Source organism: Salvelinus alpinus, chromosome 32, assembly GCF_045679555.1.
Source record: "Salvelinus alpinus chromosome 32, SLU_Salpinus.1, whole genome shotgun sequence".
Lineage (NCBI taxonomy): Eukaryota > Metazoa > Chordata > Actinopteri > Salmoniformes > Salmonidae > Salvelinus > Salvelinus alpinus.
The window spans coordinates 2523854-2551722 of record NC_092117.1 but is presented as its reverse complement, the minus strand read 5'-3'; the positions used below and the strand labels follow the sequence as shown (position 1 = coordinate 2551722).

General features: G+C 42.4%; 1 protein-coding gene across 9 annotated transcripts in view; it reads left to right on the top strand.

Annotated features, from left to right (window-relative positions):
- LOC139562235 (fibroblast growth factor receptor 2-like) overlaps nt 1-27869 on the top strand; it is a 107034-nt gene that overhangs the window by 53619 nt on the left and 25546 nt on the right. For 6 of the 9 annotated variants that reach the window (XM_071379732.1, XM_071379728.1, XM_071379730.1 and 3 more), the window contains 4 exons: nt 12520-12647; nt 13264-13374; nt 17668-17858; nt 18650-18772. In XM_071379732.1, the coding sequence (XP_071235833.1) occupies nt 12520-12647; nt 13264-13374; nt 17668-17858; nt 18650-18772 (553 nt within the window). The remainder of the gene's footprint in view (nt 1-12519; nt 12648-13263; nt 13375-17667; nt 17859-18649; nt 18773-27869) is intronic. The other 3 variants (XM_071379734.1, XM_071379733.1, XM_071379729.1) reach the window with 1 other exon arrangement.

The following is a 27869-nucleotide window of genomic DNA, read 5'->3' as shown; positions in this document are numbered from 1 at the left end:
CGCAATTTAAAGTGAAAGTTGCTCCTTACTTAATTGTCTCCTAACTATATGCATTATAGTAGCAGATTACCCCCCCCCCCCCCCCATCATGGTATAATAACGGCAACTTATGCAAACATTTAGCTAACTGATTGTATCAGCAGGCTGTTACATGAGGCACTATTGTTGTCTGGTGTAATATACCATTAAGCACCATTGAACATGGTTTATTATCTGTAATGATTAACCAGTGAGTAATGGCTATGACTGATAAAGAACAATGAGTCATTTCTGAGTACTACACTGTACCAGGGTAGTGTTCATTAGGCACAAAACAGAAGAATGAGGGACTGAAAGAGGAAGGGACAACCTGGACTTGTCCATTTAAGAAACCCTCATTTTTGTTTTCTATTGCAAAATGTTTTCAAATGTTCAGCCTAATGATCAGGACCCTGTGTTGAAAAAGTTTAAACAAAATTGTGAATCTTTTTTTAAAGGGAAAAATACAAAAACAAACAAATATCTCAAACAACAATGCTTAAATGTTAGGAGTATCCATTTTATTATTTTTGCTAGTTCATTAACCAGAGATGTAATGCAGAAAGGAAAGAGAAGCTCAAGCAGGGAACGAGGGGCCGTGCGGTGTGCATCTATGAGTGACGAGGGGAGCAGGAAGGGGGGGGGGGAGATAGCAAGCAAGTCGACTCACGCTGGTAGACTTACTAATTGCTTGGTATTTATCATCTCATCTGAATACATAGTACCTGTTTTGACTGCATCAAACCGAGAAACGCTAGCTGAAAAGCAAGAGCAGCAACAGCATAAATTATAACATTTTCTCCGTCTCTCCTGCTTTGTGAATTCACATGAATTCACATGGAGTTTTATGCATTTTCCTCATTGTTTTAAGGGAAAACCGATAAAACATTACTGTTTAAACGTTAAGAAAATGTTTCCATGTATCACATCCCTAGTGTGTGTGTGCCATGGCTATAGTCTGTCTGTTTGTGCTGTGACTGTTTGCTTTGCCTCATACCAGAACAGTTAGTCCCTACGAGTTGAACTAATGGCCTCAGTCAGCTTCAGTGGAAAGTGTCAGGCTGAGGGACACAACACTCATACACGCAGAGCATTCGGAAAAGTATTCAGACCCCTTGACCGTTTCAACATTTTGTTACGTTACAGCCTTATTCTAAAATGGATTCACACATTTTGCTGCCACCACCTTGCTTCACTGTAGGGATGGTGCCAGGTTTCCTCCAGACGTGACACTTGGCATTCAGGCCAAGGAGTTCAATCTTGGTTTCATCAGACCAGAGAATCTTGTTTCTCATGGTCTGAGAGTCCTTTAGGTGTCTTTTGGCAAATTTCAAGTGGGCTGTCATGTGCCTTTTACTGAGGAGTGGCTTCCATCTGGCCACTTTACCATAAAGGCCTGATTGGTGGAGAGCTGCAGAGATGGTTGTCCTTCTGGAAGGTCCTCCCATCTCCACAGAGGAACTCTGGAGCTCTGTCAGGGTGACCATTGGGTTCTTGGTCACCTCCCTCATCAAGGCTCTCCCGCGATTGCTCAGTTTAGCCAGGCGGCCAGCTCTAGGAAGAGCCTTGGTGGTTCCAAACTTATTCCACTTAAGAATGATGGAGGCCACTGTGTTCTTGGGGACCTTAAATGCTGCAGAAATGTTTTGGTACTTTTCCCCAGGTCTGTGCCTCGACACAATCCTGTCTCCACATTTTGGCTTGGTTTGGTTTTTGTTCTGACATGCATTGTCAACTGTGGGACTTTATATAGACAGGTGTCTATGCCTTTCCAAATCATGCCCAATCAATTGAATTTACCACAGGTGGACTCCAATCAAGTTGTAGAAACATCTCAAGGATGATCAATGGAAACAGGTTGCACCTGAGCTCAATTTTGAGTCTCATAGCAAAGGGTCTGAGTCTCATAGCAAAGGGTCTGAATACATATGTAAATAAGGTATTTCTTTATATATTTGCAAAAAATTCAACAAACCTGTTTTCGCTTTGTCATTATGGGGTGTTGTGTGTAGATTTGTAAAACAAAATGTGTGAATCCATTTTATACTAAGGCTGTAACGTAAAAAAAATGTGGAAAAGGGGGTCTGAATAATTCCCGAATGCACTGTAGTGATTTAGCTGTGGTGAGGTCTTTTGTTGTTAATATTAAGCAATAGGGAAAACCCAGGCCGTAAAGCACACTCTGGCTCTTTGGTAATTAACATGCCTTCGCCTGTGGTGTAAGGCCAAGCCATGTTAGTGTGAATATTTAACAGTAGGGGATCAAAAGCATTCCCAGAAGAATTCCCTTATCTCTGAAAATCATTTCTCATGTGTTCTTTTCTGTACTCGGGATTGTCTGTTTGCGCGTGAGTAGAATTGAAGTTGCATGGCAATAAAAAGTGACCAAGTCAGTTATAGCAAAATGTAATTGATGTGCCAATGAAAGGAACTGTTTGTGTTGTGTGAGTTATGGGTGGAATGCAAACGTTTTGCGAAAATTCTAAATGTTCTCCTTAGCATGCTCAATTGAGCCCTCTCTCTCTATCTCTCTCCCCGTCTGTGTGTGTGTGTCTCTCTCGCTCTTTTCTCTCTCTCTCTCTCTCTCTCTCTCTCTCTCTCTCTCTCTCTCTCTCTCTCTCTCTCTCTCTCTCTCTCTCTCTCTCTCTCTTTCATTCATCTCTGTCCCCCTCCGCTCCTCCTCTGTCATTCCCAAGTGCCTCAGGGGCCGTGTTGGAAATGCACAACATTCAGGAATGCTAACGTTTGTGGTGGCGTGAAAGGAAAAATAACATTGATTATGTGTGGTGGGCCAGTGCAGAATGGGTGCCATTGAGCTAGGGGTGGGGTAGTTGGGAAGCATGTATGTGGACAGAATAGGGATTGTGTTTCTGTGATGGGGTGCTGGCCTCAGGCCCCTGAGCCAGTGTGAATGTTTACACAGCCGCAAGACTGGGCTGCAGGGGCGGGGCCACCACCAGTCAATCAAACTAAGATCAGAGGGTCAATCTATGACCAAAGAGTCAAAGGTCAGGGAGGTGTTGTGACCATGAGTAATAGTGGTGTGGAGTGTGTGGGGCTTGGTCTAGGGGTGTGTGTGTGTGTGTGTGTGTGTGTGTGTGTGTGTGTGTGTGTCTGCACATGCCTGTGTGTATAAAGGAGAGCTATTAGAAATTATATGTGTAGCTATTCTGACCTTTCTATTACAAAGTTTACATACACTTAGGTTGGAGAAATTAAAACTAGTTTTTTAAGCACTCCACAAATTTCTTGTTAACAAGCTATAGTTTTGGTTAGGACATCTACTTTGTGCATGACACAAGTCATTTTTCCAACAATCGTTTACAGACAGATTATTTCACTTATAAGTCACTGTATCACAATTCCAGTGGGTCAGAAGTTTACATGCATTAAGTTGACTGAGCCATTAAACAGCTTGGAAAATTCTAGAAAATTATGACATGGCTTTAGAAGCTTCTGATAGGCTAATTGACATCATTTGAGTCAATTGAAGGTGTACCTTTGGATGTATTTCAAGGCCTACCTTCAAACTCAGTGCCTCTTTGCTTGACATCATGGGAAAATCAAAAGAAATCAGCCAAGATCTCAGAAAAAAAATTGTAGACCTCCACAAGTCTGATTCATCCTTGGGCAAAATTTCCAAATGCCTGAAGGTACCACGTTCATCTGTACAAACAATAGTACGCAAGTATAAACACCATTGGACCATGCAGACGTCATACCGCTCAGGAAGGAGACGCGTTCTGTCTCCTAGAGCTGAACGTACTTTGGTGTGAAAAGTGCAAATCAATCCCAGAACAACAGCAAATGACCTTGTGAAGATTCTGGAGGAAACGGGTACAAAATTATTTATATCCACAGTAAAACGAGTCCAATATCGACATAACCTGAAAGGCCGCTCAGCAAGGAAGAAGCCACTCCTCCAAAACCGCCATTAAAAAGCCAGACTACGGTTTGCAACTGCACATGGGGACAAAGATCATACTTTTTGGAGAAACGTCCTCTGGTCTGATGAAACAAAAATAGAACTGTTTGGCCATAATGACCATCGTTATGTTTGGAGGAAAAAGGGTGAGGCTTGCAAGCCGAATAACACCATCCCAATCGTGAAGCACGGGGGTGGCAGCATCATGTTGTGGGTGTGCTTTGCTGCAGGAGGGTCTGGTGCACTTCACAAAATAGATGGCATCATGAGGCAGGACAATTATGTGGACATATTGAAGCAACATCTCACGACATCAGTCAGGAAGTTAAAGCTTGGATGCAAATGGGTCTTCCAAATGGATAATGACCCCAAGCATACTTCCAATTTGTGGGCAGAACTGAAAAAGCTTATGTGAGCAAGGAGGCCTACAAACCTGACTCGGTTACACCAGCTCTGTCAGGAGGAATTGCCCAAAATTCACGCAACTTATTGTGGAAAGCTTGTGGAAGGCTACCTGAAACGTTTGGCCCAAGTTAAACAATTTAAAGGCAATGCTACCAAATATTAATTGAATGTATGTGAACTTCTGACCTACTGGGAATGTGATGAAAGAAATAAAAGCTGAAATAAATCATTCTCTCAACTATTATTCTGACATTTCACATTCGTAAATAAAGTGGTGATCCTAACTGAACTAAGACAGGGAATTTTTACTAGGATTAAATGTCAGAAATTGTGAAAAACTGATTTTAAATGTATTTGGCTAAGGTGTATATAAACTTCCGACTTCGTCTGTATATTACTCCACAAGGAGCGGGAGACTAATCCGGACGCTGATAAGAAATCTTGCTATGCTCTCAGACGAACATTCAAACAAGCAAAGCGTCAATACAGGATTAAGATTGAATCCTACTACATCGGCTCTGACGCTCGTCGGATGTGGTAGGGCTTGAAAACTATTATGGACTACAAAGGGAAACTCAGGCGCGAGCTGGCCAGTGACGCGAGCCTACCAGACGAGCTAAATGCCTTTTATGCTTGCTTCGAGGCAAGCAACACTGAATGTACGAGAGCACCAGCTGTTCTGGATGACTGTGTGTTAACGCTCTCGGTAGCCGATGTAAACAAAGCCTTTAAACAGGTCAACATTCACAAAGCCGCTGGGCCAGACGGATTACCAGGCACGTGTACTCAAAGCATGCTAAGCATGCGCGGACCAAATGCGCGGACCAACTTCGTGGGCACACCATAGTGCCCTCGAAGCTCATCACTAAGCTAAGGACTCTGGGACTAAACACCTCCCTCTGCAACTGGATCCTGGACTTCCTGACGGGATGCCCCCAGGTTGTAAGAGTAGGCAACAACACGTCTGCCACGCTGATTCTTAACACTGGGTCCCCTCAGGGGTGTGTACTTAGTCCCTTCCTGTATTCCCTGTTCACCCACGACTGCATGGCCAAACACGACTCCAACACCATCATTAAGTTTGCTAACGACACAACCATGGAGTGCCTGATCACTGACAACGATGATGCGGCCTATAGGGAGGAGGTCAGAGAACTGGCAGTGTGGTGCTAGGACAACAACCTCTCCCTCAATGTGAGCAAGACTAAGGAGCTGATCGTGGACTACAGGAAAAGGCGGGCCGAACAGGCCCCCATTAAAATTGTCGGGGCGGTAGTGGAGCGGGTCGAGAGTTTCAAGTTCCTTGGTGTCCACATCACCAACAAACTAGAATGGTCCAAACACACCAAGATAGTCGTGAAGAGGGCACGACAACACCTATTCCCCCTCAGGAAACTAAAAAGATTTGGCATGGGTTCTCAGATCCTCAAAAGGTTCTACAACTGCAACATCGAGAGCATCCTGACTGGTTGCATCACTGCCTGGTACGACAACTGCTCTGCCTCCGACAGCAAGGCACTACAGAGGGTAGTGCGTACAGCCCAGTACATCACTGGGGCTAAGCTGCCTGCCATCCAGGACCTCTACACCAGACCCCAGCCACCTCAGTCATAGACTGTTCTCTCTACTACCGCATGGCAAGCGGTACCGGAGTGCCAAGTCTAGGACCAAAAGGCATCTCAACAGTTTTTACCCCCAAGCCATAACACTCCTGAACAGGTAATCAAATGGAAAATGTGCATTGTGTGCCCACCCCCCAACCCCTCTTTTACGCTGCTGATACTCTCTGTTTATCATATATGCATAGTCACTTTAACTATACATTCATGTACATACTACCTCAATTAGCCCAACCAACCGGTGCACCCTCACATTGGCTACCCGGACTATCAGCATTGTGTCCCGCCACCCACCACCCGCCAACCCCTCTTTTTACGCTACTGCTACTCTCTATTTATCATATATGCATAGTCACTTTTACCATACCTACATGTACATACTACATCAATCAGCTCCACTAACCGGTGCCTGTATATAGCCTCGCTACTGTTATAGCCTCGCTACTGTTATTTTTCACTGTCTTTTTTTACTGTTGTTTTATTTGTTGTTTGTATTTCTTTACTTATATATTGTTCACCTAATCCCTTTTTTAATTTAGAAATTGCACTGTTGGTTAGAGCCTGTAAGTAAGCATTTAACTGTAAGGTCTACTACACCTGTTGTATTCGGCGCATGTGACAAATAAACTTTGATTTGACTAGGCATCAGGATAGATAATGGACAGTAGCAGCAGCGTGTGTGTGTGTGTGTGTGTGTGTGTGTGTGTGTGTGTGTGTGTGTGTGTGTGTGTGTGTGTGTGTGTGTGTGTGTGTGTGTGTGTGTGTGTGTGTGTGTGTGTGTGTGTGTGTGTGTGTGTGTGTGTGTGTGTGTGTGTGTGTGTGCGCGCGCGCGTATGTAGTGTGTGCGCGCGCGCGTATGTAGTGTGTGCGCGCGCGCGTATGTAGTGTGTGCGCGCGCGCGTATGTAGTGTGTGCGCGCGCGCGTATGTAGTGTGTGCGCGCGCGCGTATGTAGTGTGTGCGCGCGCGCGTATGTAGTGTGTGCGCGCGCGCGTATGTAGTGTGTGCGCGCGCGCGTATGTAGTGTGTGCGCGCGCGTATGTAGTGTGTGTGTGGGCGTATGTAGTGTGTGTGTATTGGGATGGCAGTGTAAGTATGTGTGGGTAGAGTGCAGTGTGTGTAAATAGTCAGCGCAAGAGAGTTAGTGCAAGAAATGGTCAATGCAGGTACTCCGGGTAGCCATTTGATTAGCTATTTAGCAGTCTTATGGCTTGGGGGTAGAAGCTGTTGAGGGTCCTGTTGGTTACAGACTTGGTGCACTGGTAACGCTTGCCGTGCGATAGCAGAGAGAACAGTCTATGGCTTGGGTGGCTGGAGTCTGACAATTTTTTGAGCTTCCTCTGAAAACGCCTGTTGTAGAAGTCCTGGATGAGGTCCATCCTTTCTGGTGATGCAGCCAGTCAAGCTGCTCTCAATGATGCAGCAATATATATTTTTGAGGATCTGAGGGCCCATGCCAAATCTGTTCAGCCTCCTGAGGGGGAAGAGGCGTTGATGTGCCCTCTTCATACCTGTGTGGGTGTGTGTGGACTAGGGCTGTGATGGTAATTGGATATCCAGGACATTGACGGTTTTGGATGAAGACCATCATGAAAATAAATAACCTTCAAAACCGTTTACTGCGACTGGGGAAAAGGATGACTCGAACGATGGAGCGAATGCTCCACCGCCTGCCAAGAAAAGGAATTTAGGGGATCTTCTCCAAAAGTGAAGGGCCCAAACCACTGCCCCTGTACCCCTCAGAGTCCATGCAGACACCAAACTGACTCGCTACCTGCAGGAAAGCCTGAACACGAACACCGGATACATTGATGTCGAAACTTGCACGCAGATGCATGTGTATTTAAGCCACGAGCACTGCATCAAAATAGCAATATTTTTTATTTTAAATGTAATTATTTTTGCTTTATTATAGGCCTTATAGATCTACTGTTCATTTTTGCTCTGTCCTATATGTTTCTGCTGTTAGTGGTAATTTATTATAGAAGCACTAGCCTTCAAAATCGTTTCCTGTGTGGACTTTAATACAATGCATGTTTTTATTGCTTTATGTTAAATAAATAAATTGCTCTTCTTAAAAAAGATTGTGTGTCTGACAATTCATTTAATAATCCAACAGAAAGAGTCCCATAGGCTTTAATGCTTGTAAGTTGAATGAAATTGCCAAAATTATTACGCCTAATTAGCCTACTGTCTGTACAGAAATACAAGTCGGAAGTTTACATACACCTCAGCCAAATACATTTAAACTCAGCTTTTCACAATTCCTGACATTTAAGGTCAGTTAGGATCCCCACTAAATTTTAAGAATTTGAAATGTCAGAATAATAGTAGAGAGAATGATTTATTTCAGTTTTTATTTCTTTAATCAGAAGTTTACATACACTCAATTAGTATTTGGTAGCATTGCCTTTAATTTCGGGTAGCCTTCCACAAGCTTCCCACAATAAGTTGGGTGAATTTTGGCATATTCCTCCTGACAGAGCTGGTGTAACTGAGTCAGGTTTGTAAGCCCCCTTAATCGCACACACTTTTTCAGTTCTGCCCACAAATCGTCTGTAGAATTGGGGTCGGGGCTTTGTGATGGCCACTCCAATACCTTGACTTTGTTGTCCTTAAGCCATTTTGCCACAACTTTGGAAGTATGCTTGGGGTCATTGTCCATTTGGAAGACCCATTTGCGACCAAGCTTTAACTTCCTAACTGATGTCTTGAGATGTTGCTTCAATCTACCCATATAATTTCCCCACCTCATGATGCCATCTATTTTCATCTAAGTGCACCAGTCCCTCCTGCAGCAAAGCACGCCCACAACATGATGCTTCCGCCTCCGTGCTTCACGGTTGGGATGGTGTTCTTCGGCTTGCAAGCCTCCCCCTTTTTCCTCCAAACATAACGATGGTCATTATGGCCAAACAGTTATATTTTTGTTTCATCAGACCAGAGGACATTTCTCCAAAAAGTACAATCTTTATCCCCATGTGCAATTGCAAACTGTGGTCTGGCTTTTTCATGGCGGTTTTGGAGCAGTGGCTTCTTCCTTGCTGAGCGGCCTTTCCGGTTATGTCGATATAGGACTCGTTTTTACTGTGGATATAGATACTTTTGTACCTGTTTCCTCCAGCATCTTCACAAGATCCTTTGCTGTTGTTCTGGGATTGATTTGCATTTTTCGCACAAAAGTACGTTCATCTCTAGGAGACAGAATGTGTCTCCTTCCTGAGCGGTATGATGGGTGCGTGGTCCCACGTGTTTAATGTTGCGTACTATTGTTTGTACAGATGAACGTGGTACCTTCAGGCGTTTGGAAATTGCTCCCAAGGATGAATCAGACTTGTGGAGGTCTACAATTTTTTTCTCTGAGGTCTTGGCTGATTTCTTTTGATTTCCCATGATGTCAAGCAAAGAGGCACTGAGTTTGAAGGTAGGCCTTGAAATACATCCAAAGGTACACCTCCAATTGACTCAAATGATGTCAATTAGCCTATCAGAAGCTTCTAAATCCATGACATAATTTTCTGGAATTTTCCAAGCTGTTTAAAGGCACAGTCAACTTAGTGTATGTAAACTTCTGACCACCTGGTATTGTGATACAGTGAATTATAAGTAAAATAATCTGTCTGTAAAAAATTGTTCGGTAATCTACTTGTGTCATGCACAAAGTAGATGTCCTAACCGACTTGCCAAAACTGTAGTCCGTTAACAAGAAATTTGTGGAGTGGTTGAAAAACGAGTTTTAATGACTCCAACCTAAGTGTATGTAAACTTCCGACTTCAACTGTATATAAAATCATTTAAAATAGGTACTACACAAGAAACCATTATTTGGAGGATCAGAGGATCCTTAGCTTCTTAAAAAGCTGTGGATTGTATTAAATCAAATAGGCTACCAAATATATGATTGTTAAGTTGCGAATGTCAGTGTATCACAGCCAGGCATATCGCAATATTTCAAAATACAATCGCGGGAAAACATAGCAATTGGCTATTGATGTAAGGAGAAGACAATGAAAAGACTAGTTTTTTAGTTATCAAAATTCTCAACTTAATTGAGCGAACAGTATTGATTGTTGATTGAATTTTTCGTGATTGAGTTATTAGCCTAAATTATGACTATCCAATTTACTCAGCCGACTATTTCTAATGTGATATCTTACATAAGCCTGCAAATGTGATGATGCATGGAATGCTTTATATTTTTTATGGTGAAAATCTTCTTCCCCAAACTTGAGTCTATGAGCAAGACAGTTAGGCCTATATTCGCTAATGTTTTTCCATTGTCTATATGCACTAATGTTGTGTGCCCCCTGTTGGCTGTCAGTTATGTCAACGACTGTGTACATATGCCACGCCAGTCACCGACACCTGTAATTCCATGATTGTCACAGCCCTAGTGTGAAACATGTTCATTCCTTATTGATGTGGACACCGAGGAACTTGAAGCTCTCGATCCGCTCCACTACAGCCCCATCGATGTGGATGGGGGCGTGGTTCCACCTCTTTTCCTGTAGTCCACGATTAGCTCCTTTGTCTTGCTGACATTGAGGGAGAGATTGTTGTCCTGGCACACTGTCAGGTCTCTGACCTCCTACCTATAGGCTGCCTCATTGTCGTCGGTGATCAGTCCTACCACCGTAAAATCGTCAGAAAACTTGATGGTGTTGGAGTCATGCGTGGCAACGCAGTCATGGGTGAACAGGGAGTAGAGGAAGGGGCTAAGCACCCACCCCTGAGGGGCCCCCGTGTTGATGGTGAGCATGTCGGATAGGTTGTTGCCTACCCTCACCACCTGGGGAGGCCTGTCAGGAAGTCCAGGATTCAGTTGCAGAGGGAGGTGTTCGGTCCCAGGAACCTGAGCTTGGTGATGAGTTTGGAGGGGACTATGGTGTTGAATTTGCTCTAGTCAATTAACAGCATTCTCACATAGGTGTTCCTTTTGTCCAGGTGGGAGAGGACAGTGTGGAGTGAAATAGAGATTGTGTCATCTGTGGATCTGTTGGGGCGGTATGCGAATTGGAGTGGGTGTCTGGGAGGATGGTGTTGAGCAGTCTTTCAAAGAATTTCTTGGCTATAGATGTGAGTGCTACGTGGCGATAGTCATTTATGCAGGTTACCTTTGCATTCTTGGGCACATGGACTATGGTGGTATGCATGAAACAAGTTGGTATTGCCAACTGGTTCAGAGAGATTGAAAATGTCAGTGAAGACACCAGCGCATGCTCTGAGTACCCATCCTGGTATTATGTCTGGTTCCGCGGCCTTGTGATTGTTAACCCTTTTAAAGGTCTTACATCGGAAAGCGAGATCACATTGTCATCCGGAGCAGCTGGTGCTCTCATGCATGGTTCAGTATTGCTTACCTCGAAGCGAGTATAGCTTGTGAGGTGTGGAAACACTTTGTTGCTTTTATGTATTTTGTTTTGTTGCTTTTTGTGCTATTGCTCTTTCTGCATGCTACATGTCGCTTGTCCTATGTTGCTTTGCATGTGCTAACCGCTGATTGTCTGGATTGTTATTGTAATTGTTTTTAATAACCTGCCCAGGGACTGGGGTTGAAAATTAGCTGACTGGCTAAAACCAGCACTTTTACTGAAACATTGATAAATATGCACTGTCCCTGTAAAAAATGTAAATAAACTCAATAGAAGCCATTTAGCTAGTCTGGTAGGCTCGCGTCGCTGGGCAGCTCGCCGCTGGGTTTCCCTTTGTGATCCGTGATAGTTTGCAAGCCGTACCACATCCGTCGAGTGTCAGAACCGGCGTAGTAGGATTCGTTCTTAGTCTAGTATTGATGCTTTGCCTGTTTGATGTTTCGTCAGAGGTCGTAGTGGGATTTCACATAGACGTCCGGAGTAATGTTCCGCCTTGAAAGCGGCAGCTCTAGCCTTTAGCTCAGTACAGATGTTGCGAGTAATCCATGGCTTCTGGTTGGGATACGTACGGTCACTATGGAGATGAGGTCATCGATGCACTTATTAATGAAGCCGGTGACTGATGTGGTAAACTCCTCAATGTTATCGGATCAAACCTGTATCAGGGCATTATGTCCCTACCGCCCTGGCACAGTCCTCTGCCACCACATCGAGCCAATTAAGCACTCACACAATCTGATTGAAATGGAGAGGAAGTGGCAGAGAGAGAGAGAGGAGCGTGGAAAACACTGGCCTAGTGCCTGTTTGCTCTGTTTACCTCTCTTCCTCATTCTCTTTATCTCTCCCTTGCAATTGCTTTCTCAATCTCGCTCTCTTGTTCTCTCTCTGTCGCTCTCTTTTTTTCGCTCCTTTACAAATCTGTTTAAGTATGTGTCCTACAGAGAGAGATAAGAGAGTTAAGTGGGTTTTCAATAGGTGTTTGTGTTCCGGTTGCTAACTGTTGCGCATAAAGGCACTAAACTGTTTTAGTCTGTGCATCTATTTTGATTTGGCTATGGATGTATTTAGTAGGCACCAAACAGAAGATATCAGACTTAAACAGCGAGTGTGCCCTAATGAATAGGACTCAGGTGTTTGAATATGAACTGTTTCTCTAACGTTTCCCTTTTTCTCCTCTACAGGTTGACTCTGGGCAAGCCGCTGGGCGAGGGCTGCTTTGGCCAGGTGGTGATGGCTGAAGCGTTAGGCATCGATAAGGACAAGCCGAAGGAGGCCATCACAGTCGCCGTGAAGATGCTGAAAGGTACGTGTGAGTGTGTCCCTCAGTTTTTACGTGTATGTGTGCATGTGTGTGCGTGATTGTCCCTCCCACAGTAGCCTGCGGGATCTCAGTATTTCCACAGTGTAACCCTAGCCCTGTGACATACTGCCCTGCTAGCTGTAAGCCCTGGGCTGAGCCTCTGACCCATTTTAAATATGGGCCACCACCACCAGCTCTGGGTTGGGGTGTATGTTGTGGCTATATGTGCATACGTGTGTGTGTACCTGTATGTAGGGGTTGTCGAGGTGGGGCTTGGGGGCCCAGGTAATGATGCTGACAGCGGAATAAATCCGATGCCATTGTGTCTGACTGACCGGTCGCCTCGAGCGGACCCATGAAAACAGAGACTCATGTGCTGCTGGAGATAGTAACTTCAGATTGACTGAATGTCTTTTAATTCCCTGGCTGCTGAAAGAATAGAGGCCTGTGTTTAGTGGTCACACTGCTATAATGTAATCTAGACCACCTCTGTCAGTGAAGCATGCTTAATAACGGCACAGATTAAGCTTGTCTGCTTGGACTGTAGGACAGACAGGGGCTGGGGCGTCCTGGGTTATGGGGAAAGAGATGCGGGTAGTGTGTGATGCCTTGTTTCCCCCTCCAGACGATGCTACAGAGAAAGACCTGTCTGACCTTGTGTCAGAGATGGAGATGATGAAGATGATTGGGAAACACAAGAACATCATCAACCTACTAGGGGCCTGTACACAAGACGGTGAGTATGAGGGGCTTTGCCTTAAAGGGACAATCCACCCCAAACCACAAATTCCTATGATTAACAGTGCGAAAACAATATTTTAAGAGAACTAATCTTTCCTTTTGTCGTTATAACAACGTTGTTAGCAAAAATGTGAAAATCATTGTGTAAATCTGTTCCAGCTCAAGTCAACTACAAAACTCGCAATGCTCTCTCTGGGCCGGCTGGCCTTGCTAGCTAGCTAGCTAGCTAGCTAGCTAGCAAACATAGCTACACACAATAATACCAAAGTCAATATCAGCATGTGAAGGAGCTAGCTAGCTGTAAAATGGCATTAACAAACGGCACGATCAATTTACCCGTGGTATATTTTTCTATGATACTACTATGGATACTTTCATTCATACCCTGGTACTAGTATGGTACTTTCACTTATACCATGCCATAGCCATTGGTCACTTTAATGAAATATACCATGGTTTAGCTTCGAAGTATGATGGTACTACTATGGTATTGCCATTGTACCTAAATATTACCATGGTATAAATCTGATTCATGGAAATGTACCACGGTTTTAGATTTGAAGTATAATGGTACTGCCATGCACCTAAATAATAATACCATGGTATTGCGTCATTTATACCATGGTAGCTGTGGATCATTGAAATACCATGGTTTTAACCTGCATTATACCATGGTAATGCACAATTATGTTAAATGGTACCAATAATTATCATATGGTACCATCTTTATTAATTGTGGCAGTATAATGCATTAAATAAATAAACATCCCAAGGTCAAGAGGTTGTTTGGTATTATATTGATTAATTTATATACCAGTGTGGGCAGGTTTCTGATAAAGTCAGAGGCAGACTACTATTGTTGGTCCTAGTTTGTCTGTAACATCAAAAGAAAAAGGGAAATAGTTAGTGTGATAAAGGGGTAGTACTTTCTGTATATTCCTAGTTAGTAGGTCAGTTGAACGAGAGAGCCAACTGAAGAGAGAGGCACCATATAAACTAAACATTTTAAACGTTATCATTATGGTTAGCGAGTTATAAAGCATAGGATATGAAACAACAAGTTAATCATGTGTAATTAAGCGAGTGTAATGATAATAGTTATTTTTGGATGATGTTTTCATGGTTTAATTAATTTATAAATACCATTAGCATAGATGGTAAAGTTAGCTCCAGTCAAGCTAGCCTGTCGTAGTCATGTCGACAGGCCCAACGAACGTGTAATCAAAGGGAAACATGGTAACTTACTGTTTTTAGGGATGTGTTGAGATTTACATATTGAACATGTATCTATGCGATAAGATGATAATACCTTTTTACAAATATTTTTTTAGTATATTGGCTATCTAGAACTGTATAAGAGTAGTCAAGTCAGTTGAATGATGGAGGGCCAACTGAAAACTGAAGAGAAAAGCACCAGATAAACTTGAAAAATGTAAGGTTTCAGACTCTTCTCACCATACCTTATTCAGGTCCCAAGGTTTAAGAGGGTACACTACACTACCAGACCATATGTGTTGTGGTTTTTCACTATGAGCTAAAGAGGTTTAAGAGGGTACTAGGCCTACGCGTTGCCATTGCAGAGTGAGTAGTCAATGTTGCATTTTGTGAGTACCATAAATTACTATGTTTTTGGTCGCTTTACCTGAAAAACGTTGGGACACAGACCATCATAATACATTGTAAACAACTACCATGCTTTCATGTTTCACTACATGCTGCAAAACATTGGTATTTTATTTCATGAAAAAAATGAAATGAAAAATATAAAATGTTTTTGTGGTCACTACCATGGCAGGAAAATACAATGGTATTGGTGAAAATACCATGATATTTTCCTGCCATGATGTTACAATGAATAAAATAGCATGATACTATAATGTTTTTTGGTTCACTACCATTGCAGCAAAATACCATTGTATTGCAACAGTACCATGGTATTTTCCTGCCATGGTAGTGACCAAAAAAACATTATAGTACCATGCTATTTCTATTTTTCCCATTGTACTACCATGGTACATTTTTGTAAGGGTAGGAGTCTCTCACCGAGTTCAACTTTCAGTCTGTCTCTGCGCCAGAGGGAGATCAGAGTACGTTGCTATGTCAACAATGGCCCCTTCCCGCATTTCCCACAAACGCACATTGCAAGATGGAACTTTAAGGAGAAACTGAGTTGAATAATTAGGTACACTGTTTAGATTGAGCACATATAAGTGAAATATATACTTTGTTATGATGATAAGCAGATGGATGTGTTCTAGACAGGTATGCCCTTACCGTCTATTGGCTGATTTGGCAATCTGGACTGCAGATAATGTTTTAAAAAGTATTATGAAATGTGATAGTGTGTTATCCCTATCTCCACTGACAAGAACCATGTAGCTATGACGCGTTCCTACACGATTTCCTGATTTCACAGACAGACCACTTAGAAGTTAACCGCACAAGATCCAGTGAAATTGCAGAGCGCCAAATTCAAAAACAGAAATACTCATTATAGAAACTCATGAAACATACAAGTGTTATACATGGGTTTAAAGATAAACTAATTATTAATCCTTTACGGTGAAAGCATACCATGCGATTATCTGAGAACAGCGCCCAGCAGACAAATCATTACAAACAGTAACAAGCCAAGTAGAGGAGTTACACATGTCAGAAATAGTGATACAATTAATCACTTACCTTTGATGATCTTCATATGTTTGCACTCACAAGACTCCCATTTACTCAATAAATGTTTGTTTTGTTCGATCAAGTCCCTCTTTATATCAAAAAACCTCCGTTTTGTTAGCGCGTTTTGTTCAGTAAAACACTGTCTCAAACAACAGCCGGTGAAATTGCAGAGAGTGAAACTCAACAAAACAGAAATTCTCATAATAAACATACATAAAAGATACAAATGTTATACACCAGCTTAAAGATACACTTCTTGTTAATCCGAACGCTGTGTCAGATTTCAAAAAGGCTTTACGGCGAAAGCAAACCATGCGATTATCTGAGAACAGCGCCCAGCAGACAAATCATTACAAACAGTTAGCAACCAAGAAGAGGAGTAACAAAAGTCAGAAATAGCGATACAATATAACACTTACCTTTGATGATCTTCATATGGTTGCACTCCGAAGACCCCATGTTATTCAATAAATGTTCGTTTTGTTCGATAATGTCCCTCTTTATGTCCAAAAACCTCCATTTTGTTGGTGCGTTTTGTTCAGCAGTCCATTGGAACAAAGCGCGGTCACAACAGACAGACGAAAAATCTAAAAAGTACAATACAAGTTTGTAGAAACATGTCAAACGATGTTTGCCCCCTACCCTAGTGAAGTTAAATCATGGGGGAAATTGTTATTTTACCCACTGATAGAACGTAGGCTTTCACCAAATCATAAGTTTCATGATTTTATTTCTGAGGTGGATTATCCCTTTAAAGGACTGGTTCACTTTTTTGATGTAAATGGCATGTTATAGAAGGTTCCAGACTTTTTGGGGGACGATTTCAGTTGGTTTTGAAAAACTTACCCCACCCGCAATAGACTTCCACATTCCTCGTTCTGCGGTTTCTCATATCACCACAATTGGAACGAGAAAGCACGTACATGCTCTCACAAGAAAATGTATCGCTTGAGTCCAACAAAATTGAATATAACGCTGTGGATAAAGTTTGGATATTACACAGTTTCATGTGTACGACATCTTAAGACCTGCATCACCTACAATAAGGAAGTGAACTACTCCTTTAATGGTCCAATGCAGCCGTTTTTATCTCAATATCAAATCATTTGGTGGCCATTAATAAACATGAACAATGCTCCCAAAACACCTAAATACGTCCTTTGGTTCCATTGTGGTGAAATGAGAAACAAGAAAGCACGCGCATGCTCGCACACCGAAATGTATTGCTCCAGTAGAGTTGCCAAGTTCTCTCCCACACATCTACTACGAATATAGTGTTGAACAGAACTGAATTTAAAGGAGTATTTTATCAAATAACTCTACCCTCCCATATATTTGTCATTAGTCCATGTTTGCCACTGTCCCCCACATTGTTTCAGTCAACATTTAAATCCTGATGCCCAAAATCCCTGCTTGACTCGGTTACTTCTCTATGCCCCACTTTGGAAAGCAGTGGTCAGTCAGTGTGGTTGAGTCCTAAATGTGTGTGTGTGTGTGTGTGTGTGTGTGTGTGTGTGTGTGTGTGTGTGTGTGTGTGTGTGTGTGTGTGTGTGTGTGTGTGTGTGTGTGTGTGTGTGTGTGTGTGTGTGTGTGTGTGTGTGTGTGTGTGTGTCAGGCCCTCTGTATGTGATAGTGGAGTATGCCTCGAAAGGGAACCTGAGGGAGAACCTACGCGCCCGCAGGCCCCCTGGCATGGAGTACTCCTACGATATTAACCGCTGCTCAGATGAACAGCTCGCCTTCAAGGACCTGGTCTCCTGTACCTACCAGGTGGCACGGGGCATGGAATATCTGGCCTCGCAGAAGGTGCACACACCACACACAAACACACCATGTTCATTCTCACCATTCTGCTTGGTAGACAAACTTCCATGACATTGCACTGGGCCTTTGTGATAGGGCTTTAGCCAGGGTGGTTGTGTAAAAAGTGTGTGTTTATCATTGTGGGAATATTGTCTCCTTTAAACACGTCTCTAGCCCACTGTCCAAATCCCAGCATTGTCTCTCGCTATCACACAAAGCCTTTCTGTGCAGACAACTGAAGAACATATTTTTCACAACGGGGAATGGGCACATTAGCCGCACACTCCATCACGCTCCCTCTCACAAGAGGAATCTGTCAGAGGCTAGAGCATACAATCACACAGTATGTTAAGACACACACACACACTCTGGCACGCAGTCATGCACAGAGACACACATGCACACCTAGGCACACAACAACTTCTACCATGTATGACAAAGTATGTCAGAAATAGTTTTCAGATTCAGCCTTGTTTCTCATGCATGTGCAATGTCGTCATGGTATATTAGGTAGCATGTGTTTAGTTGAATGTGTGTTTTTGGGTTATTACACGTATAAAAGCATTTATTAGCATAGCGTGTTTGTATTTTAGTATTTGTATATGTATTTATTTGCACAATGAAGTAACGGTATCATGTTCTTTTCTCCTTTTCCCAATCTTTCCACTGGTTTTCCTCTCTTCTTCCCCCTCTTCTGCTTTTTTCTCCTTCTCTCCATCCACCCCTGCCCTTTCACAATTGCCACTGTTATCTTTTCTCCCCTACTCCTATTTTATCTCCTTCTCTCCATCTAGTGTATACATAGAGATCTAGCAGCGAGGAACGTCCTGGTCACAGAGAGCAACTTTATGAAGATTGCAGACTTTGGCCTGGCCAGGGATGTCCACAACATTGATTACTATAAAAAGACAACTAACGTGAGTATTTGGGGGGGGCACATGCTATGCTGTGTGTAAGTTAGTGTTCTGTGGTGTTGTGAGGGGGTGTATGTGACAGAGTTTGGGGTCAATTCCATTTACATTCAGTTAAAAGTCCAGGTAGTCGATAATGGACCGTAACAGATATGTATGTAGTTGGTGCTGTATATGAACTAATATACTGTACATGGGTTCTAATGTTCAAAATTATTTGTTAGTTTACAATTGTACAATGTATGCTCCCTGCATATAAAATCCACGAAGACTGCCGGAAAGCCCCGAACACAAGATTGTAATTTCTATGACTCACACGGTGGAGGAACATACATGTGTTGCCTGTAGCCTACTGTACACAGTAAGCTGTAAATGGCACTTCACACTATAAACAACAACTGTGAGGATTTTTCTACAATAGTCACAACAATCTTTAGAAAATAAAAATCTAGTTACGTGTGGAAATACTTATGGGTGAACATTAGCAAGCAAGCAGCAGATGAAACAGAAATGGAATTCTCTCTTCCCTCTCCCCGGTTTTAGCTCGGTTTAGGATATTTACTAGCCCATGCCAGTGACAAACATAGCTATGTTATTAACATATGGCAGTACACAAACAAAATCTATCTCATTTATTTTGCTAAAGTGCCTTCAGGAAATATTCACACCCCTTGACTTTTTCCACATTTTGTTGTGTTGTAAAGTAGGATTAAAATTGTTTTAATTGTATTTTTTTATGGAAATGTATATAATTATAGTTCATAAAAGTGAGGATAGCTTGAACATGTGAGAGTTGGTTTGGTGCCTCTAGCTTGAACGGTTCAATAGTTCATGTTGGGGAGTTATTCAATGCAAATGTGTATTAGTACAGCTCCTAAAATGTTAAAAAAACATTTTTTTTAGGATAGCCTGAACATGAGAAAGTGGCTTTGGTGATGTTATGCTAATGTTTTATTTAACCTTTATTTAACTTAGCAAGTCAATTAAGGACACATTCTTATTTACAATGACGGCACAATGCACTTAGGGTGTGTCTATATATTAATAAAATACACTTTTAAATAACCAATTGATTGGTCTAAAGAACAAACGAGTTTAGGTCGACCAAGATTTTTTTTTGTCGGGACAGCCCAAGTCTTCTTAAACTGGTCAGTATTTGTGTGGTTGGTCATTGGTTGTGTTGTTCAGTAGTTGTCTGTTTTATTATTTATTTAACTAGGCAAGTCAGTTAAGAACAAATTCTTATTTACAATGACGGCCTACCAGGGAACAGTGGGTTAACTGCCTTGTTCAGGGGCAAAACGACAGATGTTTACCTTGTAAGCTCAGGGATTAGATCCAGCAGCCTTTCAGTTACTGGCCCAACGCTTTAACCACTAGGCTACCTGCCGCACCTGATTGTGGTCAGTAGTTGTGTGGTTCTGTAGTTGTGGTCAGTAGTCGTGTGATTGTGGTCAGGAGTTGTGTTGTGGTCAGTAGTTGTGTGGTTGTGACCAGTAGTTGTGGCCAGTAGTTGTAGTAAGTAATTGTGTGGTTGTGATCAGTAGTTGTGGGTTTGTGGTCAGTAGTTGTTGCTACGCAACAGTTGCCTTGGCTGGCCTGCTCCCTCTATGGCTAAAGCCAGTGTAAAAAACATGCTAACAAATACAGTACATTTGTGCTTTTAAACTAAATAAATACTGCACTTTAACTAGTGCTGTTGCGGTGACCTTATTACCGCCACACCGGCAGTCATGAGTCATGACCGCAGTCAAATTCCACGTGACCGCACTCTGGACATGGCTAACGACCATCAGGTCACACAGGGCTCTTGTCTCTCTAACCACTCTGACTTCAATGCAATCGGAAATCACAAAATACTTATCGTGCCTCCCGAGTGGCGCAGCGGTTTAAAGCGCTGTATCAAAACCGGCCATGATCGGGAGTTCTATAGGTCGGCACACAATTGGCCCAGCATCGTCCGAGTTTGGGGAGGGTTTGGCCGGAAGGGCTTTACTTGGCTCATCGCGCTCTAGCGACTCCTTGTGGCGGGCCGGGCGCCTGCAGGCTGACCTCGATTGTCAGGTGAACGGTGTTTACTCCGACACATTGGTGTGGCTGGCTTCCGGGTTAAGCAGGCGGGTGTTAACTTCTCTGGGGCAGGTGGGACGCAAACGTCCCAGGGAAAATACAGCGCGCCATATTCAAACAACATGATATAAAAATCTAACTTTCATTAAATCACACATGTAAGATACCAAATTAAAGCTACACTCGTTGTGAATCCAGCCAACATGTCAGATTTCAAAAAGGCTTTTCGGCGAAAGCATAAGATGCTATTATCTGATGATAGCACAACAGTAAACAAAGAGAGTAGCATAATTCAACACTGCAAGCACGACACAACGCAGAAATAAAATATAAATCATGCCTTACCTTTGACGAAATTCTTTTGTTGGCACTCCAATATGTCCCATAAACATCACAAATGGTCCTTTTGTTCGATTAATTCCGTCGATATATATCCAAAATGTCAATTTATTTGGACCGTTTCATCCAGAAAAACACAGCTTCCAACTTTCGCCAAGTCACTACAAAATATATCAAAAGTTACATGTAAACTTTACCAAAACATTTCAAACTACTTTTGTAATACAACGTTAGGTATTTTTAAACGTTAATAATCGATCAATTTGAAGACGGGATGATCTGTGTTCAATACAAAAAGAAAACAAACTGACGCAACTTTTTTCGTAACGTGACTCTCTCAAAAAATTTACTTCATGTGACCCTCATTTACGATATCCCTACTTCTTCACTACACAAAGGAATAACCTCAACCGATTTCCAAGGACTGGTGACATCCAGTGGAAGCGGTAGGAACTGCAAGCAAGTCCATTAGAAATCTGATGTCTCTAAGAAAACTCATTGAAAAGACAGTGACATCAAAAAAATACAAATTCTGAATGGTTTGTCCTCAGGGTTTTGCCTGCTACATAAGTTCTGTTATTCTCACAGACATGATTCAAACAGTTTTAGAAACTTCCGAGTGTTTTCTATCCAAATCTACTAATAATAAGCATATCCTATATTCTGGGGATGAGTAGCAAGCAGTTGAATTTTGGCATGCTATTTTTCCGAAAGTGAAAATGCTGCCTCCTGCCCTCAAGAAGTTAAGAAGCACGATTTGGTGGTTCGTGTTTTGGAGGACGCATGACTCGACCTTCGCCTCCCGAGCCCGTTGGGGATTTGCAGCGATCTTGCGTTTTTTTTTTTGACTCGCCTCACGGTGATTTATCAATTTAAAGAAAGAAGTTCAACAACAGGTCGAAACTGAGTGGATAACATGGTCTTTGTGGATGTTGTTTCAAAGCTTAACATCGAAATGGACAGCGCTTTCTAAGGTGATTCATTCAACACCTATACACATATTATAGCCCAAGCCCCAAAAATACCCTGAATTAAAATGATTCTGCTGTTATACAATACATAACCTACCGCATGTTACACACAGCAGAAAAAAAACTGATTTAAGGAGTCTTTTGTTCATAATTGGTTTTATTAATTCTAGTAATCAGATTTGAGTGTGAACTGTATTATTATGCATACTGGATGGACTGGTTACCTTATGCTATGCTCCAAACTTAATATCCATGAGTCTGGGAGAGAACATGTAGGCCTAGGTGATGCTGTTGGTTCATTGAGTGTGTGCAGGGCAGTTTACAGTGCTAGCCTACATGTTTATTTGACACATTACCTTTAGCTACAGAATATCTCACCAACGTTTCCATCTCCTCTCTTTCCTCCATTCCTTTCCTGAGCGCACAGTGGTGGGGCTGTCAACAGTTAAATTAAATATGTTTTGTTGTGAAAACATCTTTACTTGGATGTTGATCCAAGCTGCATCACATCCGGCCATGATTGGGAGTCCCATAGGGCTGCGCACAATTGGCCCAGCGTCGTCCGGGTTTGGCCGCGGTAGGCAGTCATTATAAATATTTTTTTCTTAATTGACTTGCCTAGATAGATAAAGGTTCAAATTAAAAAATACATTTAAAAAAAAATCCTAACAGATTTCACTTGGTTTCCCAAATTAAGGACTGGGTAGCTGCAGGAAAAGGGTTGGAGAGCCCATGGCATACAGAGTTTGGGCGTAACGAACGTCATTTGTTACGCAGCGAGAGGCTGTATGCTCCTCAAACAGTGGTTGATGCATGGAGTGAAATAACCAGAGTAGCCTACCCGCATGATTGAAAAGAGGCCTCCAGTCGCTATTCGAGTGCACAAGGATGACAAGGCTTTTTCCCTCTGCCCATTTGATAATGGGCCATTCTAAATCGAAACAGAAGTCTGATGGGGAAAATATGATCACTTGATGAGAGAACAGCGTGTGCAACCTGAGGCAAGGAACAGAGCGCACAACTTTTTGCGACTTTCTCAAATCATCAATAGCCTATGGTCGCATCATGCAGCCCATATATGTTTTGATTTCTAAAAGACATTAAGGTTTGTGTCATTCGCAACCAAAGTTGCCAAGTGACTCTAAATCTAGCGTATAGGACCTGTTTCAAATGATCACTTTTACACTCAACACAGCCACTTCATATGCCCACTCGCTCCAGAATGTAAAAAATATCCTTTCTATTTTATTCAGCTTCAAGTTCAATTATATTCTTCTCACTATAAAATCATGTAATGTAAATTAATGGCATTGGACTTAAGCATGTCTTGTCTGCTAAATGAACAAGCCTACAGCTTATGCCATGGCGCATAGACAGGTAACATACAGTAGGCCAACGCATACTGTTCTTCTGAAATACAGTTTCTTCATATCATCTTTCTTTAGACCTGCCTAAAATATATGGATTTATTATACTTTTTACAATGTAGATGTTCCGAATGCGTGCGTGTTTATGTTAATTAACGGTCCCTTCTTTTGCATGACAATAACCGGTTGAAAGAATTGTCATGACCATAAATCTGACCCACAAAACGTATTTGCTAGATTCATGATAGTGTTGTTAGACAAAGCAAGGAAAGTGAACTTCAAAACCTGATGTCGTTTTATTGGAATTAGCAGCTGTTGTTGGTAAATAATGAATCTGCTAGCTTCTGACATGACTTGCTGCATCTAGAAAGAGATCAGTTGGTGTTTTACTAAAACAGCGTTATCTATTGATTGGTCGAAGCTATTCCTAATATTTATTTTTTCAGTTTTGAAAAGCAGAGAAAGATTTTATACACTGGTTTTTGTCTGACTTGTTCGGGGAGTGGTCAAAAACGGCAGTTGTTTGGAAACAGATGGGGGAAAATGTGTTAATGCAGTTACTGAAACGGCTGTTTCATTTGGTCCGTAGCGGATATTTTGGTTCCGTGAACAGATTTCAATAGCGGAGAAGGAGATGAAGATGTCGTACCCTCTCCAACAAGTTAGACAACATGGTAGAAGTGTTGAAAATGTCCGTTGTGTATAAAAAGTTACAGAAAATGTTGTGGTTACCAAAACAGCTGTCACTTTATCAGAATAAGATATTTGTTCAAAAAAAGGGTTAAATACATCAAATGTGTTTCCTGATCTTTCTTATATCTCAGTGAATCTGTTATTCAATGTGTTTGTTTGGGCTAATAGCAGTAAGGCCAATTTTTTTCTCTCCATACAATATATATTTTTATACTTCAAGGGGTCTTACAATTCAAAATCAAATAGCTAAACTACCCTGGCTTAGACGTATGAATTAAAATGTATAAATGATATAAAAAACGTTACGTAATCACACTGGTCATGGCTAGTCTACATATCTTAAAGTTGTAACCGCATTTCTAGCTTAAACGGTGTGAGAGTCGCGTGCTAAATAATAAAAAGTCAAGAGGTATGATGAAGATTTAAACTCGGGACTTTTACGTCGCAAGTCCCACAAAATTACGAAAGTATGATGAAGATTTAGAATGGGACGACTGTTTTGTTCAAAAGCTGAGGAATTGGAGGTGGAGAAATGTAACCACTCAACAACAAAAAATATGTATTAAAATTAAAAAAAAAAAAAAAAAATCGATGAGCTATGGATACAAAATGTAAATGTTATCCAGATTCAGAGGTTAAACGGTATCTGTTTAAAATTACATTGTTTAGAAACAATTGAGTAGAACAAGCATATTTTTGGGGTTCTGATGGGGTATGACAAATTGGACTAAGTGCATTTATTATATATAGTGCATTTGGAAAGTATTTAGACCTCGACTTTTTCCACATTTTGTTTCATTACAATCTTATTCTAAAATTGATTAAATATTTTATTCCCCCTCAATCTACACACAATACCCCATAATGACAAAGCGAAAACAGGTTTAGACATTTTTGTAAATGTATGGTGTTAAATATTTTTGTATTAATATGTCCTTGACACTTACAAATAATTCAAATGTAGTTGCTAGTAGAATGTTACAATGCGAAAGTCATGTATTAAAAATAAAAATAAAATACTTTTTATACATTGTTTTGGAACTAAACCTCCCTTGCACTGCACTGCTTTGTAACACCGTTATGAGGATGAGCTGGCCCTCATCTGCTCTTTAAGCAAATTATTTCCATAGTTATTTCCATAGAAGTTCCACACTTCTGGAGACAGTTTTGTCAACAAGCTGCGGGCATGGAGGTATGATATTTTCTTTAGAAGAAGCCATGCTGTCTGCATTCTCTCTCCTCTCGCTTGCTTCTCAAAAGTGGCTTGCACTGTGTCAGCTGCAAGTGCAAGCATGGCTAGCTTACTACGGCCCCCTTAAGATTCAGACAAATTACTAGACATACGGATTGATGGATCGAGTCTATGACGTGAGACAGATTTGACTGAAGTACCGAAAGTAACAAAACTTCTAGTTCCGAACCGTTATTCGTGTTCTAGTATTTAATAAGTACCGAAGTGTCGGTATACCGTGCAACACCAAAGAAAATGTTGTTCAACTGGAACCCAGTTGTGTTATTTTGAGTTAACACTTCCCTCCCTCCCTTCTCAGTCTTGGCAGAGACTGGAGGTTCCCAGACCATCAGTAAATGCAGTGCTTACAGAGTGGCTCTGTGCCTCTCTTGTTCCTTCACTTCCATAGCCACTTGTCCAAACAGCCCGAGAGAGAGAGACAGATACTGAAAGAGATGGAGAGCAGAGGGCTTGTCATCTTCATAGTAGAACCCTAGTAGCATTCATCCCATTCCCACTGTAGAGCATAGCATAGCCTGCTGCTTTTTCATTACACATACTATAATGCTGAGAACCTAGCCTAGTTGAAAACAACCACCCACAACAGCATGGGCCATAGACAATGGGTGATGGTGATGATGTAGTCTAGGAGAAAATATACTTATTTCAGAAGGTGTGTTAAAAAGGTAGGGGCAAATATAATGTTAATCATCATGACGGTTCCTCTATAAGGATGGATATCATCACCATCTATGAGAGCCTCCTAACCCTATCTGGGAAAGCTGATTACCTGGCGGGTCAATCAAGGCAAAATAATATTGTAATAGATGGTATCCAGGAAAGTCATAGTGAAATATGGGCAGAATCAGAGACAAAGTTCATAACTTGCGAGGTGAGGAGGATTATTTAAGATACTGTTTGAGGAGGTAGGGTTTCAGATGTTTTCGGAAGATGGGCAGGGACTCTGCTGTCCTAGCTTCAGGGGGAAGCTGGTTCCACCGTTGGGGTGCCAGGACAGTAGAGCTTGGGAGGGCCAAGAGACCGGAGGTGGCAGAACTGAGTGCTTGAGTTGGGGTGTAGGGTGTGAGCATAGCCTGAAGGTAGGGATGGGCATTTCCTCTTGCTGTTCCGTAGGTAAGCGAAATGGCCTTGTAGTGGATGCGAGCTTCGGCTGGAAGCCAGTGGAGTGTGCGGAGGAGCGGGGTGACATGAGAAGGTTGAAAATAAGTTGCAGGGGTTTGATGGCACAAGCAGGGATCCCAGCCAACAGCGAGTTGCAGAAGTCCAGAAGGGAGAGGACAAGTGCCTGGATTAGGACCTGCTCCGCTTCCTGTGTGAAGTTTGGTCGTACTCTACGGATGTTGTAGAGCATGAACCTGCAGGAGCGGGTCACTGCTTTGATGTTTGTAGAGAACGACAGGGTGTTGTCCAGGGTCACGCTAAGGTTCTTTGCACTCTGGGAGGGCGACACTGGAGTTGTCAGCCTTGATGGAGAGGTCTTTGAGAGGACAGGCCTTCACCAGGAGGAGGAGCAGTTCCGTCTTGTCAAGGTTGAGCTTGAGGTGGTGGGCCGACATCCAAGTTGAGATATCTGGGGGGGGTGATAGCAGAGATTGGAGAGACCATGTGAGGATATGATGGAGCCGAGTGACTTGGTGTATAGACAGAAGAGGAGAGGGCCTAGAACCGAGCCCTGGGGGACACCAGTAGTGAGAGTACATGGTGCAAACACAGATCCTCTTCACGTCACCTGGTCGGAGCGGCCTGCCAGGTAGGATGCAATCCAAGAGTGTGCATTGACCCACTGAGAGGGTGGAGAAAATGATCTGATTGTTAGATCTAGCGGTTAGCTCTAGGAGGATGAGAACAGAGGAGAGAGTCAGCTTTAGCCGTGCGGAGAGCCTCCATGACACAGAGAAGAGCAGTCTTGGTTGAGTGACCCATCTTGAAGCCTGACTGGTTAGGGTCAAGAAGATCATTCTGAGAGAGATAACGAGAAAGTTGATCAGAGACAGCACGCTCAAGTGTTTTGGAAAGAAAATAATACAGATTTATAGTTTGATGTCAGATGAGTCGAGTGTTGATTTCTTGAGAAGGGGAGCAACTCGAGCCACTTTGAAGTCAGAGGGGATGCAGAGGGTGGTCAGGGATGATTTGATGAGGGAAGGGAGGTATGGGAGAAGGTCTCCAGAGATGGTCTGGAGAAGGGAGGAGGGGATGGGGTTGGGTGGCCAGACCTCACTAGTTGCAGGATGTCATCTGGAGAGAGAGGGGAGAAAGAGGTCAAGACGTGGGGTAGTTTGAGACTAGTGGACTCAATAGGCTTAGTGAATGAGTACCGGATGTCGTCAACCTTTTTGTCAAAGTGGTTGACAAAGTCGTCCACAGAGGGAGAGGGGGGGGGAGTTTCCTAGGGTTAAAGGCAAAGCTTT